At 38.0% G+C, this 17,802-nt stretch overlaps 1 protein-coding gene across 1 annotated transcript in view; it reads left to right on the top strand.

Annotated features, from left to right (window-relative positions):
• The window catches only part of LOC129250418 (paired box protein Pax-6-like), a 98,190-nt gene that overhangs the window by 8,627 nt on the left and 71,761 nt on the right, over window positions 1-17,802 (top strand). Inside the window, exons 2-3 of the mRNA XM_054890037.1 lie at window positions 6,808-6,973; window positions 11,229-11,409. Of these exons, the coding sequence (XP_054746012.1) occupies window positions 6,808-6,973; window positions 11,229-11,409 (347 nt within the window). The remainder of the gene's footprint in view (window positions 1-6,807; window positions 6,974-11,228; window positions 11,410-17,802) is intronic.

Genomic DNA, 17,802 nt, shown 5'->3' with positions numbered 1-17,802 from the left:
CAGCACACCATCAAGGAGTGAAGAGCTGCGGCTAAGGGAAGGGGTTTAAAAAAGAGGTTTAAAAGACGCATAACCCTCCCCAAGTATAAGCTGAGAATGCTCGCGAGCAATGCACATTCTCCTTCAATGCAACGATATAGCGCGGAGAAGGTTGAGACATCTAAGCTAACTGCAGCCAGAAGAAAGGCACATACGTTCAATCCTCGTTCTATCCTGAGTTTAATAAGGGAACTGGGTCTGGATAGGGCACTGTGATAAGCGCACAACAGACCATGAAGTGGAAGTGCAAACCTCCTAGAAAATCTATCTATCTATCTAAGTGCCGTGTATATATTATATATGTATATGTCTTTGTCTCAGCAATGCAAGCGCACGGGCTGAAAAGTCATGGGCCTAACGCATAGATAACACTAGTTTTATTGCATTCACCTCTTCTTCAGTTAGTACTAACCTTGAAAAAGCATCTGTTAAAATTGCATGATATTCTATTCATTAGTTCGAGAGCTATTGTGCTAAGAGTGACGCTATTTTTCAAAAAGAATTTCGTGTTTTAATTTTACACTCCTTCTTGATGGGAAAATGTACCGTTCAAGCAAAGAAATGGCTTGCAAAGTGTTATTGGGGACTCCGCTCTATCAGAAGCAACAAAAAGAGGTTGTCTGTAAAGTCGGTTTACTGACAACGTCATAGAAAATACTGATGTAAGGGTTGCAATTTTCAAAACAAAATTTTAATTTTATTTGTTTGATAGATATTTTGTATGGATATAGAGGAGGAGGTAAATGGAATCGCAATGGAATAGGTCAAGTTACATTTACACAAACGTGAAAAAGGACGAAACATTTATCAAATTCATGAAAGATATGTTCAATTTCGATTGTGCATCAGACGTTAATAAGTCAACAACACTAAGAGGCAACATCATCGATTTGCCTTTTTCAAGACACTTTACACTCGAAACACTCCCTTTCATTTCCTACTTTTTCTATCATCGTCCTATTCTCAACAGAGAAATGGTTCATTACCATGAACACAGGAAGAAGGCATATGCAAATACAAATATGTATGTGAATTTATATACAAATGCGCATATACATACATAAACAAACATATATATGCTCACTCAAGTAGGAGAGAGCCAGATGTCGAACGTTGCCGAACGTGGGGGCCGATTGTGCTCTTTGTCGTTCATTCCGCGCTCTCGCTTGCAGTTCAAGCACATTAGCTTACATTTGCTTGCGTACAGAATAGATTCGTACATTTGATATGTCCATATGATTTGTATGCATCTTTACATATAGATTTGTTCTTTTTGAAAATTGCGCTAAATTGTATGTGTATATGCATGTTTATATACATATATTAGTATACAACATATCTTATAAGGTATGTGGTAAATATTTCCATACATTTTTTTCCTTCACATATAATAAAAAAATTAATAATAATAACATTAAAACAACAGGTATTATTAACCAACTTGGTTTTATTTTAAATTCTTCAAGCAAATCAAATTAATAACAATCAATAAGAAGGCATATGCAAATACAAATATGTGAATTTATATATGTACCTATGCGCATATACATACATATGTACGCTCACTTAAGTAGGAGAGAGCAAGATGTCGAACGTTGCCGTCCGTTTGCTTTGTTTGCTTTGTCGTTCGTTCCGCGCTTTCGCTTGCAGTTCATTCAAGGTAACGACCGTGAGCAAGGTAACGACGAATGAGCAAGGTAACGACACATTTTTTCGTGCGTGCAGCCGGCTAAATTGAATTAAAAGACGTTATCACGAAACGATGGTTTGCAGACTTCAAACCTGGTCGTAAAGACACAGATGATGCACAACACAGTGTACGTCCAAATGAAGCGGTAACACCAGAAAACATGAAAAAAATTTACAAAATCAAATCGAAAAGTAAAGTTATGTGAGTTTTCTGACAACGCAAAGATATCAAAACAGCGTGTTGGCTTTATATTGCATCAGCCTTTGACTATGACATGGGTCCATCACTTCGCTCCGGAATCAATCAACCATCGTCATCTGAGTGTACAGCAACTGGTAAACTTCGTTCGAAGTGCCTGAAAGCCCAATAATCGGCTGGAAAGGTCTCGGTATTCTGGGATTTGCGTAATGTCATGTTCGTCGACTATCTTGAGAAGAAAAATACCATCCACAGTGAATATTATATAGTGTTATTGGAGCGTTTGAAGGCCGAAGTTGCAAAGAAACGTCCGCATAAGGCAGAGAAAAAAATGTGCGTCATCAAGACAACGCACCGTGTTACAAGTGTATCAAAACAATGGCAAAACTACATGAAATGAACTTCGAATTACTCCCACATCCATCATATTCACCAGATTTGGCTCCCAGCGACCACTGGTTGTTCGCAGACCTAAAGAAATACTCTTTGGTAAGGAATTTTACTCGAATGAAAGTGAGGTTTATTTTGAGGCAAAAGATAAAAATGATATTGAAGTGTTAGAGCGGCGTTGGAATGGTTGCGTTGTTCTTGATGGAAATTACGTTGATAAATAAAGCTAATTTTGAACAAAAAACCCTGCTTCCTTTGTTAGGGACTTTTTAGCCCGTGTGTTTATATATAGTCTGTGTCAGAAAAAGTTAACCGCGATTATTCATGAAGTATAAAAAATATATATTTAAAACTTTTTATACATGAAAGTATATACAAAACAACCTGGCATCTTCTTCACGCTTTGAACCAGCTTTTCGGCGAACTCGTCCTTGCTTTATATCATGGACTGGCCTTTTGGCAAGATGCGTTGTCATTATTCCCAACACATTTTCAATGGAGTTGGCGTCTGGGGACTGGGAAGGCCAATCCCATACTGTGACACCATTTTCTTGTTTTGTTGTTTCTCAATGTGATTTTCTGAGAGCAGTGGTTTTGATGATGTGGGACGGTAGGATATGTTCGCCTCCTCCAGTCGATGTTCGATGGTTTTGATACTCACATCTGTTACCTTTTTAGCAAGAACTGATTGTGCTTGGCGTAGTCACAAAGAAAAGTTGGACGCTTACTTTTTCCTGCTTTTTTTGTCGTTACTCGTTCAAGCTAGGAAAAGTCATCAACATTTTTGTACACCTTATATCGCTGATTCCACATCACAACAAACTTTTTTAATTTTTTAATCACTTTTGCAGCCGCGGCATAAGATAATTTCGGTCCTTTCGAATGCGTACATAAAAATACCGCCTCAAAACACGTGGCGTACGTCTCACACATTCTTGTTTGGTTGAGTTTACGGGAAAGTTTCGAACGACACTAACCTGAGTTAGAACGAAATATATCTTGAAGTTACAAGAAAAAACCGGTTCTTTTCTTCTGACACAGACTGTAATCATGCATGCATTTGCATGTACGCACAAATGTAGTTATAATCTGCATATAAATATGTAGGAACTATATAATTCTTCTGCAAAAGTATTTACAGAAGCACCGGACCACACCAAATTCGCGACAATTCAATATTTTGAAGGTAGCAATTTTATCGTCAAAAATTGGCATTTTTTTATTAACGTTTCTTAGACATTGTTGAGAAGTTGTACAATTACAACTAATATAACACATATGAAAGGATAATAATAAACAATTTTCATGTGATAATTTAACTTGTTTTAAGAAATCGGCCGGCGGAGATAATTGGTTTGGTGCGTGACTACTTTTCGGAAGTGTATCGGTTCGAGAACCCGGGCAGGAAACACTAAATGATAGAAACATTTTCATGTAGCGATCGCCCCTCGGCAGGCAATGGGGTGTATTTCTGCTATGAAAAAGCTTCTTATAAAAAGCCATCTACCATTCAGAGTCGACTTAAAACGTCCTCGCACATACATATCTACATGCGTGAGCACAGCACTCCTTTCTTGCTTCGGTGCTCGTTTGTCGTGTATCGTCTGCAATTTCAAATATTGCATGCACATACACACAGGCTCAAAAGTTACGTTGACCGCTTTGCCCCCAAGCATTCTAAAATGTACTTTAATGCAACAAAAACTATTTCAAACGAGCACATCTCGTACCTACAAAAAAGGAATGCACGCCACATTTGAGTTGAAATGCTTCAATACTTCAACTGACGAAAAAACGCTTTGGTAGGAATATGTTACTTTCGGTGTGACTGCGAAATCTTCGCTGATGCTGCAGCAGCGATTACTTCCTCTGTGTATATGCACGAACTAATGTGCTTTTAAGCTGAGTTTACCAATTTCAATCTGGCAGGACCGTCCCTAATTAATATATTTTTACAATAATTTTATTTCGGTGTTTTGCCGAGCTCTTCCTCCTATTTGTGTGTGCGTCTTGATGTTATTCCACAAGTGGAGGGATCTAGAGTGAATTGTCAAAACAGTCTACAATGCGGCCAAATTTATCCGAAGTGCTGCTCAATTTTTAGAAAAAATAGGGCTCCAACGGAAAATTATTCGTGCTCTAATTTGTTTTAGCTATCTCAACTGTACAGCTTGACACATGTTGCATGCAGATTCCCAACATCAGGGAAACATAAATGTGTTGTTTTAGCTATGTCAATTGTACAGCTTGTACAGGGATACATGAATGTGAGGTGGAGGAATTTTGATGGATAAATTGTAATTATACCAGTCATCGATACGAATTGCAACTGCAAACAATGCGTATAAGCGAAATTTTAAATTATTCGTCAATTTGTATTTAATATCCAAATTACTTCTTTACAAATTTACCTTTATTGTATTTTTTTATTTTAATTATCCTTTTTTATTATCAGATTAATAAAATACACTTTCCTGTACCATCAAAATCGTTGTATTTATGCCGTTAACTCAACTACTTTGTTAAGAGTGAGAATGATTCTGTCCCCTAATTTTATTTTAAATAAATAAATAAATAATAAATATAGCCCTACTGCTACTGGTAGCTGCTATCGAGGATTTCTTGTTGATACAGGGTGGCGCACGAATCGTGCTACAAAAAACAAAACGTAATAACTTTTTTTCTAATCAATGTATTTAACTTTTTTTTTTTTATTGTATAGATAATTCAATTTTATTTTATGTAACTAATTAGTTTTGAAAATAATAGAACGTAAATGACCTCCATGCTCATTCACGCATATGCGACACCTGATGAGAAAATTGTTCATTGCGCACTGAAGGGTTGAAGTCGGGATCGCCTCAATTATTGTTGTGATGGACTGCTTCAATTCAGTCAAATTACTTGGTTTTATACACCTCTTGTTTGAGATAACCCCATAAAAAAAATCTGGTGCAGTGAGGTCAGGTGACCTTGGGGGCCAGCGGAAAGTGGAATTTCTGGATATCAATTTATTTCTAAATTTTCGTTGGAGCTCCTCCATAACCGGTCTGGCTATATGTGCAGTTGCTCCATCTTGCTGGAACCAAATGCTGTTAAAAGGGATACGTCTTCGCCGCAGTTCATAATGGTCCATCTGCTCGGGGGAGTGCCGCCAAACTCCCGCCTAAATTCCCTTTGGACGGAAATGATGGACTGCAAAGCATGGTACCGCTGCACTATCCAAATCCTCTTTTCGGTATCCCAAGCCTCCATTTTTTGTAAATCTAAATACTAATCTGCAAAAAAAAAAACAAAAAAAGCCGATTACTCACACAGAAAAAAAGTTATTACGTTTTGTTTTTGTAGCACGATTCGTGCGCCATCCTGTATTACTATTGCTGTTATTGCCTAGGCATTTCAAACATATTTGCTATTTTTGTGCAACTTCTGCACTACAATTAGTTATATCAATGTTTATTTTCAAGAAAGGATTTCATCTCATAACGAATATGTTGGCTTAGCAATTCACGGTGGTTATGACCTTATGATAAACATATATTTAATAAAATATTCGTTTGAACGCCTTCTTGGGTTAACTCAGAGAGATTCACCCACCGAAAGAAGTTTTCCTTTATTTAAATGAATTATAGAAAAGTGAATTGCATATATTAAATATATTTTATTGATTCCAAGTATCTAATTGAGTAGTTTTCACAATTTTTCCTTGAAGTTCAACGGAACCCAAACGAGAAGGAAAATTTGCGTATTGCATGGCCTTTTAAGGGTCGATCTTGCTATAAGCGTATCATATGCTTATATCAAAGTATTATCTTGAATATAATTGTTAGAAATTTGTAATCTTGGAATCTTACACAAATAACACAGTCCTGCGAGGGTGAGTTTCTAGAATGGCTGTACTTGTTTCTTGTAGTTTTTTATGCGCTGAAAACGAATCTGACCTTCAAAATGCTCCATCACGTCAGGATTTTTGGTAAATGAAGCCTAAAAGGTCAAAAAATGGCCATTTTAGCCATTTTTGATAATTTTTTTTGGGATAGAAAATTTTTTTTTTCAATTTTCGACGAAAAGGTCGCATAGTACAACTCTTTAGCTTTAAAACCCATTTTTTAAAATTATTGTACGATTTTAAAAAAAAAGTTATGACATTTTGAAATTAACAGTTTCAGTTACGCCAATAGACATATTATACCCAACGTATACGTAACTGAAACTGTTAATTTCAAAATGTCATAACTTTTTTTTAAAAAATCGTACAATAATTTAAAAAAAATGGGTTTTAAAGCTAAAGAGTTGTACTATGCGACCTTTTCGTCGAAAATTGAAAAAAAAAATGGTGCACCACAGATTTTTAGCGCATAAAAAACTACAAGAAACAAGTACAGCCATTCTAGAAACTGAAAAAAGTTAAATTTCGCAGGCCTGTGTAATTTATAAATCACAAACATGTGTGATATATGATAATGTTTCGTCGTTTTTTCTCCAAACAGGTCACAGTGGTGTCAATCAGTTAGGTGGTGTATTCGTGGGAGGACGGCCGCTTCCCGATTCAACACGTCAGAAAATCGTGGAGTTAGCTCATTCTGGTGCTCGGCCATGTGACATATCACGAATATTGCAAGTTTCAAACGGATGCGTCAGCAAAATTTTGGGGAGGTGAATACTAGCAATAAGTGTTATCTATACAAATAAATTAACCGACTGTGTATGTATAATACATTAGGGTGCCTCAAGACTTAAGGTAGGATTGTTATTTCGCGAAATCGGATAAACATATAATATATTTTCTTTGTTCCGTTTGACCTCGAAGACCCAAATAATAAAAAAAATTATTGCCATTACCCGTACCGGCTCGATGACAAATTACATAACATAAATATTTGTACTTGAAAGTGAAACATTACTTCACCATAAAATGCCATACTCGCATGGAAATGAAGTCATAGTACCACGTATGTTCTTCTTAGAAATAAGGAAAGAAAGACGGTTAACACAATTATGACACGAATATAAAACATAAGGCAAAACGTATATATTTACTTATCAAATCTCTTCCCACCATGATATGAAACATTTACTTCGTCATAGTGCAATTTCCTTTGCTAAAGTTTCAGACATTTTTGTTTTATTTTGTGTTTTTAATGCCAAAACGTTATATACATTTGTACCTATATATAATTGGCGCGTACACCCTTTTTGGGTGTTTAGCCGAGCTCCTCCTCCTATTTGTGGTGTGCATCAAAGCAGACTAATACTCTTCAAGACTAACATCCCGTCGAAAAGAGAGTGGTGAACTCAAAGATCATGAAGAAGAGGGGAAATACATTTTTACGAGGATGAATCCATGCTAGAAAATAAAGTGTACTAAGTATACAGTTATACTAAGATCAAAGGTTGCTCAGGAGTGCCTGGCAGCTCTAAATGGTATCAACACTATCTTCAAGGTCAGTCTTATATGAGTTCCGGAGCGTAGAGATATTGAAGGAAATTGCAAGGCCGATGAGCTAGCCAGAAAGGATAATAATCTTCCACTTCTTGAAAGCAGAGTCAATATTGGAATCCCTATGCCAACTTGCAAATTAAGGATGAAAAATAATATTCTTCAAGAGGCCATTTAGAGGAGGAAATACTTGTCCTACAACCAGGCTAATTTGGTCATAAATAGGTAAGAAAAGGTCTGGAGAATTGCACAACCCCTCAAGAGAGAACATCTCGAGGGTCGCGGCTTGAGTCACCGGTCTTTGGCTGTTGGGTAGGCACTTTTCTAGGCTATGAGTATTTTCTCATGAATGCTGCAGAAGTTGTAGAGACGAGGAAGAAACAGTAGAACACTTCCCTTGGATTTTCCAGCCTCAGCTAGGAGTGCAGCAAAGTTGTAAGGAAAATACCCTTTTGACTCTCTTACGGAACTATCCGGTGGTGGGATAAAACCTATCCTACGCTCCGTAAGAGCGTCTAAGTGATTGTAGTAAAAATTGTAGCCTGTCCCAAGTCACATTTATGTAGTGGTAAAGAATGTTTAGCAAATCGTAAATTTCTTTACAGTCGACTAAGCCATTAAGAATATTGTTTCCACGAGGTGTGTTCAAAAAATAAGGCAAATTTTTCAAATTTCGCGGGCTACGTACATTCGACTTTCGATGATTTTTTTTATGTTGGTACACTCGTCTCGAAAATACCTATGTTCACGGTTTTAGCACTAGCATGTTAGTTTGGTTGTGAGAGGCATAAATAAGATAAGTGTTTTGAGTGTCCGGTGATTTTCTGCTATCGAAGAAAATGGATCAAAGAAGTTGCATCAAATTTTGTGTAAAAAATGAAATTAAGTGCTCCAAAACACTTGAAATGTTGACAGTGGCATAAGCTGAGAGTACTCTGAGTCAAACAAATGTTTACAAGTGATACAAGCTTTTCACAGAAGGTCGAGAAGATGTGAATGACGACACTCGCTCTGGACGGCCCAGCACATCAACCACCGATAAAAATGTTGAGAATGTGAAGAAAAGTGAAGTGTTATGGAAAATCACCGAATCATAAGTAGAGAAGTTGCTGAGGATGCCGGCGTATCGGTTGGCTAATGCCATGCAATCTTTTAGGAAATTTTGACCATGAAGCGTGTGGTAGCGAAGTTCGTTTCGATATTGCTGAATTTTGACCAAAAACAACGTCGCATGAGCAACGCTCAGGAATTGTTGAATGACGTCAACGAAGATTCAGATTTGCGTAAAAGGGTCATAACTGGTGACGAATCATGAGTATAAGGTTATGACATCGAAACCAAAGCCCACTCGTCCCATTGGAAGAGTCCGAGAGACCCATCTCACAAACTGAACGTGCTATACTGCTAAAACCGAGAACACAAAGTATAATGACTAGTCCTCCTAGAATAAGACGCAATGCAAAATTTTTGAACATTTGGATGTAAATTATTCACTGTGCACCACTTATTAAAACTTTCAAGGTCAATTTGAAGATTACTGCAGTCAGTCACGTTACGGATTCTCAAAAACAACTTCACATCATAAGCGAAAATTAAGCATTTTGCTTTAAGAAAATGATTTGATAAATTAATAATAAAAATGGGAAAGAATAGTGGACTGCAGTGTATCCCCTGATGTATGTTATAGCCACCTACGCGTTTATTATTAGGGACGATACCAGAGCTTCCTCCCAGTTAAAAAACTACTGAAAAATTTTGAAAGCGTTCCTTTAATTCCGAAATATATATATGTTTTCCTTTAACTTCTTGTGGAGCATATGGCATCAAAATTTCGAAGGCAGAGACTTTCAGAGAGAAGAGAAATTTCGTAAGACTAATATCATCAACATTTTCGAAGGGTTTAAAAAAATGTGTATAAATAACATCAAGTTGGGCTTGATCCTCAAATGCATAGATAATTTTATTGGAAATTAACGTAAGATTGGTGCAGGTAGACTTTAATGGCATAAAACCATGCTAACATTTCGATATGGAGGAATATACCTGATTAAAAAGTTTCGTTGCTAATTGTTGTATGTAAAGTTCTACAAGTAAGTTAAACAGCCACGACGGAATCGGCAGGAAAAGCAAAACAAATGCATTCGAAGGTTATGATATTATCCGTACTTGCGCAATTTAACGCGTGGCACTTCATTTTTATAACTTTTTTAGTTTAAAAATCACAAATCCTATAATCACAATATTGACCAAACCAATCACTAAATATTCCCAAACAAGTCACATGTAAACAAAGGTTATTTACCTTTTTGTGCTGACGTCACTCAATTGTACAATTTTTCGTGGTTCTGTTGAATAAAGCTAAAGCTGGAAAATTCGTCAGTATTTTGTCATAGAATTGAATTTATAGTTGTAAGAATATACAAGAAGTGTAGTAAACTTAACAGAGAGTTCTGACGGAATGCTATTATTACTTTTTGCATATACATAAGTAGATAATTTACAATGAGCCTAGAGAAGTCTGCTTCCTTTTTGTAATGGCTCTTTAAATGGCTTGAAAAGGGTAAGTGCAACGGATTTTTTAGCACCCAATGTAAGCCTTGTCATCATGATACTATTTATAAGAATACTTCGATAAAAAAGCTGCAACATAATTAAAGAAGGAGGTATTGCATTGGCATGGAGACCTAATATAGAAGAATTGGGGAAAAAGCTAGAAACAACTCCTTATGCATGGCAATCAAACATTGAATTTTTTCACAGCCATAAGATGCCAAGGAGCACATATAAGCATGCGTATGAATAAAAAAGAGGATTATTGCTCTGAATTGGGAACCCGGGGCTTTAAAATAGATTTATCAATGCACTAAAGGTCAAGGGAATGGACGACTGTGGATCACATTATATTTGTGTTCCCAGTAGTTAGAAGGGTACAAGTTAGAAAAACAGTTACAACGTTAGGAGTCAGCCATTGTAAGAGAACTGTAGTTCGCTAAGAGGGCAGCGATGTTCCTCATCGATATTGCTCATCGCCATGGTAATACTAGCAGTTCGACGAAGTTAACCACCACGAAGGAAACTACTTGCTAGCTTCTGCCGCGTTTGCTCCAAAAGATAATTTATTATCTAATAGTGACATTTAAAACTTAACCATTAAAGGCAAGCTTGGAACTCGCGATTCGATTTTGCACATACGAATTTAAATGTATTTATTCCATTTTTAGGACTTCGTAATTCCGCAGGCATGCTGACTTATTAAGTTCGCTTACTACATCCACAAGTACTAACATATAACGTAAAAAGTCAGTACCGGTTCATTTACAATTATTTTTAAATCAAATTCAAAAATTAAGAGGGAATGCATTTAAAAAGAGACCTCGATTCGTTTTGAGATACCATAATGTACTTATAATACCTAGAAAATACATATTTCATATTTAATGCAAGTTCTCACATTTACTTTATTGTTTTTAGATACTACGAAACTGGTAGCATTCGACCTCGTGCCATTGGCGGCTCAAAGCCACGCGTTGCCACTGCGGAGGTTGTAAGTAAGATTTCACTATACAAACGTGAATGTCCCAGCATTTTTGCGTGGGAGATACGCGACCGATTGCTGCAGGAAGGAATCTGTACTAACGACAACATACCCAGTGTAAGTTATCCATCAGAAAAAAATAGAAATAATGAGTCGAAAAAGCTGTTGTGGTTTTCGCCCAACAATTTGCATAGCACTCTTTTCTCCCTAACCACAAATTTGCCAAAAATCAACTCAAGTGATTTGAAACACTTGCAAATTACCGCAAAGCATCTACATAAGCACAAAATGGTGAGATGAATACGGATTTTCTCATCCCTCGCATTATATTTCTTTTTCTTTTATTTAATTTTTTATTTTTTTGTTTCATTTGCCCAACCCATTTGTTGACACCACCAGTCACCCTTTCTTGTACAATCGTTTTTACACTTATTTAGCTTTTCTTATTTTGTCTTCTTTCGCTATCTCAACTTTTTTCTTGTATGCTTATTCAAGCAATCAAATGGATGAATGCGACTTCGGCTGAATTTAAGCCAATCGGGAGTGAGGGAAGCAATGGTTTAAGGAGTGTTAAAACCCAATTGTCGATGTGAAAAGCATAACGGAATGGTAGTTTTTATTTAATAATAAGGGTGAATAATTCAGAATACTATGCGTGTAGCATGAGTCCATGCATTTTTCTATGTACAGTATTTACCGGATAAAAGCACCGTCTAAAATGCACGAGATTCGATTCTTATATGCACTTCGCGCTTATAAGCACTGACTGTGCATATGTTATGTTACATTAAAATCCTCGGTTATAAGCATTACGATGCACCTAATTGAACGAAACAAACGACTTTTTCCATTATAGTACATTAAATAAATTTCCATTTAAATAAGAACCCATTGAGATTTCATTTATTATTTATTACAAATTTCAAGTGCACAGAGATTAAAAATCGGTATACCGAATTTTGGTGCATTAATTGGAATCTAAGTATTTATCAATCTCAATCATAAATTTAGTTGTAGGGATAAATCCAAGCCGGAAGATGACCGGCGCTGGTACGCGGGATGGTTATGTAATTTTTTGTGACACCTTCTTCTTCTTAATTGGCGCGATAACCGCTTACGCGATTTTGGCCGAGTTTAACAAAGCGCGCCAGTCGTTTCTTTCTCGTGCTAACCGGACGCCCCAAGTGAATCCAAGTCCTTCTCCACCTGCTCATTCCAACGCAGAGGAGGCCTTCCTCTTCCTCTACTACCACCAGCTGGTAGCGCATCGAATACTTTCAGAGCAGGAGCGTCTGTGTCCATTCGGACAACATGATCTAGCCAACGCAGCCGCTGGATGTCTATGTCGTCGTACAGCTCATACAGCTCATCGTTCCATCGCCTGCGATATTCGCCGCTGCCAATTTGCAAAGGTCCAAAAATCTTACGCAGAATCTTTCTTTCAAACACTCCAAGCGTCGCTTCATCGGATATTGTCATCGTCCACGCTTCTGCGCAATACGTTCGGACGGACATGATGAGAGTCTTGAAGAGTGTTATTTCTTTTCGTCGAGAGAGGACTTTACTACTCAATTGCCTACTTTGTCCAAAGTAGCACTTGTTGGCAAGAGAGATTTTACCTTGGATTTCCAGGTTGACATTGTTATAGATGTGAATGCTGGTTTCTAAGTATACGAAGCCTTTTACAACCTCGAAATTATAACTGCCTGGTGACAAGGGTGCCGATACGCGAGTGCGCCGACTGTTTGTTTGAAGGCAGGAGGTACTTCGTTTTGTCCTCGTTCACCACCAGATCCATTCGCTTTGCCTCTTTATCCAGTTTGGAGAAGGCAGAACTAACAGCGCAGCTGTTTAGGCCGATGATGTCGATATCATCGGAATACACCAACAATTGCACGCTCTTATAAAAAATTGTGCCTGAGCGATTAAGTTCTGCGGCTCGTACGATGTTCTCGAACATCAGGTTAAAGAAGGCTCGGAGAGGTCCTTCCCAATTTTGATGGCGCTGCTGGTGTTGAGCAACGTCATCTTGCATAGCCGTATTAGTTTTCTGGGGATACCAAATTCTGACATCGCGGCATGCAAGTAACTCCTTTCGGTACTGTCGAATGCAGCTTTGAAGTCGACGAAAAGATGACGTGTGTCGATTCTCCTTTTCTTTCCAGGTCTAAAGCTACACTGATAAGGTCCATTCAGTTAGTTGACGGTGGGCTTCAGCCTTTCACACAATACGCTCGCTAGAACCTTATAGGCGATATTTAGAAGACTAACCCCGCGATAATTGGCACAAATTGCAGGATCGCCCTTCTTATGGATTGGGCAGAGCACACTTAAATTCTAATCGGCAGGCATGCTTTCATCCGACCATATTTTGCATAGCAGCTGATGCATGCACCTTACCAGCTCCTCGCCGCCATGTTTGAATAGCTCAGGCAGTAGTCCGTCGACGCCCGCGGCTTTGTTGTTCTTTAGTCGCGTTATCGCTATTCTCACCTCGTCATGGTCGGGTAGCGGAACGACAATTCCGTCGTCAACGATTGGGGTATCGGGATCTTCAAATTCTCAGTGACATGCGCAGCTGTCACTATTTAATAGGTTCGAGAAGTGTACGCTCCATAATTTAAGAATGCTCTGTACGTCAGTCATCAGATCACCGTCTTTGCTCTTTCAGGAAAACGGCCCGGTCTTAAAACCTTCTGTAAACCGCCGCACTTTCTGGTAGAATTTTCGGGCGTTGTTCCTATGGGTCAGCATCTCAAGCTACTCGCACTCACGTATTTCGGCCTTTCGTTTCTTCTTTCGGATAATACGTCTCAATTCCTTTTTTAACTCTCTGTTGCGATCCCACATGGCTCGCATTGCGCCCGATCACAGCGTGGCTCTATAGGCGGCATCCTTTCTTTCTGCGGCAGCGTGACAATTTAAGTGGCGGGTCTCAAACCCAGCGCACAACCAACTATCCTGGAATGTTTCGCCTTCTCACGTTAGCTCGCTCCCGAACGGGTGTTCGGAAGCTACCCAGAGGATACATGGGCTAATCCCGGACGTTGTGAGCTGCTTGAACCATATGCAGAAGAATCGTCCTGGCACTCCCAAGTGAATTGCGATCAGCAACTTTCCCCACTCTCATGGACTTCTACATATGGAATTTCTGTGACACGCATTGATGTAATTGAGTCAGCATTGAACAAAGGTGTGATCAAAAGTCTCAAAAAATGGCCATTTACGTGACGGTCATTTATTGAATACTACAAAACATATCATATAAACAACTTTCATGCGTACACTCTGATTTTCAAATGCACACTGTGGTTTGTTTTAATAGACTTAGTCTTGCCATGCGGCGAGAACTATTTCGCAGAAAAAAGAAACGTTATTTCTGCTTGTGTTCGTATGCATTGTCTACTAATAAATTATACTCAATTTCGTAGCAAATTTCGCATGTTAGCAATGTAGTGGGGAGGTAAGAAAAATCGCATGGCAGTGATTGCATTATATAAGTGTGGTAAAAGTGCAGGTGAGGTTTAAGAATTGCTGAAAAAACTTAATATTTCGAGAATGTTTGGTTACCGCACGATCAATCGATTTTCCCAAGCGTCTGAAGTGACAGACAGAAAAAGAAAAGATCGTGCTCGCGTAAGTCAAACCAGTGCAGCGAAAAAGCCGTTCGAGAAAGAATTCGCAGGAATCCACTTAGAAAGCAGAAAATCATGTCCAGGGAAATAAATGTATAGACCAGATTCAATGCCAAAACTAATATGAGAGGATCTCCCCATGAAATCCTTCTGTCGCTCAACTGGTAATCTTTTGACAGCGCGCTTGAAGAAAATTAAACTCGACAGATGCAAGCAGCTTCTTCGGTAGCACGCGGTCACAGATGAGAAAATGTTCACAGTTGAATAAGTTTTTAATAAGTAAAACATCAATATCTATGCTAAAACTTTTAAATACGAAAAAATGTTGTTCCAAGGGTTCAGCCTCCGTAATGGATTGGTGGAAAGTGTCGTCTAAAGGTGTTACATCTCATCATTTCTGCTAAAAAGGGGTTAAGACCGGGACAAAAGTGTATCAGGAGGCTGTCTTAGAAGGCGTGATGAAGCAGTTGAGTAATACTCGCTTCAGGGAAAGTGTTGGATCTTCCAGCAAGATTCCGCTCCAACCCATAAGACAAAACCCACGCACCAGTGGCTAAAAGATCGAATTAGAGAACATGGCTTGTTGAAGACCTCACAGAAATTTGAAGAGACTCAAGCAATCTTTGGTTTGAGCAGCGGCGTCAATGTCCATGGAAACAGTGCGTGCTGCAATAGCTGAATGGCCCCATCGTTTGAAGGCTTATGTAAAAGCAAATGGTGACCATTTCGAATGAAAATTGAAATTTTTTTGTTTAATATTTACATAATTAAATAAAACTAATTTCATTAAAAAAACTATTAAAATTCCATATTTATAGCGGATTAAATTTGTAACAGAACTTATGGCAGGACAAAGTTTGCATTGTGCATGATACGGCTTTTGTATGGATACGGTTTTCCAAACTTAGTTTTATGCAAATTTGAATAAAAAGTGGATGGTATATATCGGGTGTTTTCTTAGCTTCATGAGAACTATCGATATCGATACTTATGGTTTGACAGCTGAATGAATCGTTTATCGCCAGAATATTGCTTCCAAATTGTGGAAACATACTATGAAAAAATAAAATAAATATGTTCGCGAAGTTCACAGAGCGAAGTGTTGAAGAAGGCGCCGAAATGTCGATTCGTCGTCGTTCTCAACTTAATGGTCTTTGTCCTTCGACAACGTGAAGAATTTTACGTAAGAATCTTGGATTACGTGTTGTATTGTATTTCTATATGGAAGCCAAACTATGTAAAATTCGCACAATTTATTCCATCAAAACCGGCGAAATACGGCATACAAATCTGGTGGGGATGTGACTCCCGCAAACATGTCCGTTCCAAATAAAAGTATATTGTGGCCGGTCAGGTGGAGAAGAGTGTGAATTTGATCAAGGGGAAAATGTGATAGTACAATTATTTAACTAATATGCGTTCAGTGGCCATACAATATTAGCCGATAACTTTTTCGTCACAATGAATGGAGTTAAGCGCCTCGCTGCTATAGGACTTGCATTAATTGGCACCGAACGATCCAACAAACGCTATATTCCACCAGAAATGAAAAAGAACAATTCTCGCCCAGTGCTTTCGTCATTGTTTGGTTTCCATGAAAACCTTCTTACAATCAGCAGCTGTGTAGCAAAAAAAGAACATATATATCGTATATATCATATAATTGGCACCCGTTTTGAGTGTTAGGCTGACCTCCTCCTCTTATTTGTGGCGAGCGTCTATATTTTGTTTCACAAATGGGCGGCCGCCGTACCCGAATGGCTTCGTATGTGACTACCATTCGGAATTCGGTGAAGGTAGGTTCGAATCCCCGTGAAACATTGGTCCTCGCAAGCATCGAAAAGGGTATGAATAATTCAGTCGTTGTTTCTAAATTCACTACTGGTTTGGCTATTGAATAATTTTTCAACAAACCAATTACTATCCCTGGGAATATTGTAGTCAGCCAACCAACCGGGGCGATACACTCACAGCACCCAAAAAATTCTCATACCTTTCCACCGAATCCATAAATAAATATCGTTTCATATTTTATCATAAATTTCATTGTAATCACCTTCATTTTCTTCAGTCTTCTTCAAAATGAGCGAGCTATTTTTTCAGCGATTATTTTGGCTTCGGCGGCCGCCATAGTCGAATGGGTTGGTGCGTGAGTACCATTCGGAATTCACAGAGAGAACGTAGGTTCGAGTCTCCTTGAAACACCAAAAATTAAGAAAAAAAAACCTTTTTCTGATAGCGGTCGCCCCTCGGCAGGCAAACCTCCGAGTGTATTTCTGCCATGAAAAAGCTTCTCATAAAAAATATTGCCGTTCGGAGTCGACTTGAAATTGTAGGTCCCACCATTTGTGGAACAAGATCAAGACGCGCGCCACAAATAGGAGGAGGAGCTCGGCCAAACACTTAACGGAAGTATACGTGCCAATTATATATATATATATAAACATTTAACCGCCTTTAAGCAACTTTGGGAAAGAATGCCTATATTCTATTATTTATTATTATTCCAATATAATATTCATTCAGTGTGTTTATACAATTCTTACTAAAAAATAAAAGTTTACAACAGAAATTATTAAAACATAAACAGAAAGTAATGCTTCCAATTTTTTTAACAGTATGTGTTAAAAGAGGTAAAGTAAATTAAACCAACAATATAAATACTTATATTCAAGTTCTCAGCAACAATTTCTTAGAGATAGTGCAAAGGTTAACTGTCCACAGAGCTGTGGCGTTCCCCAACAATTACAAAATTAAAATTTTTTGTGGTTAAGAACTTAAACTGATAGTACATACATATGTATATATTGTTGCAATAATTTTTTGTATCATAACTGATAGATAATTTCATGGATGCTTTCCATTTCAATTCAAC

Source organism: Anastrepha obliqua, chromosome 6 (genome assembly GCF_027943255.1).
Source record: "Anastrepha obliqua isolate idAnaObli1 chromosome 6, idAnaObli1_1.0, whole genome shotgun sequence".
NCBI lineage: Eukaryota > Metazoa > Arthropoda > Insecta > Diptera > Tephritidae > Anastrepha > Anastrepha obliqua.
Note: the sequence above shows the minus strand (reverse complement) of the source record. Positions and strands in the feature narration are given on the sequence as shown.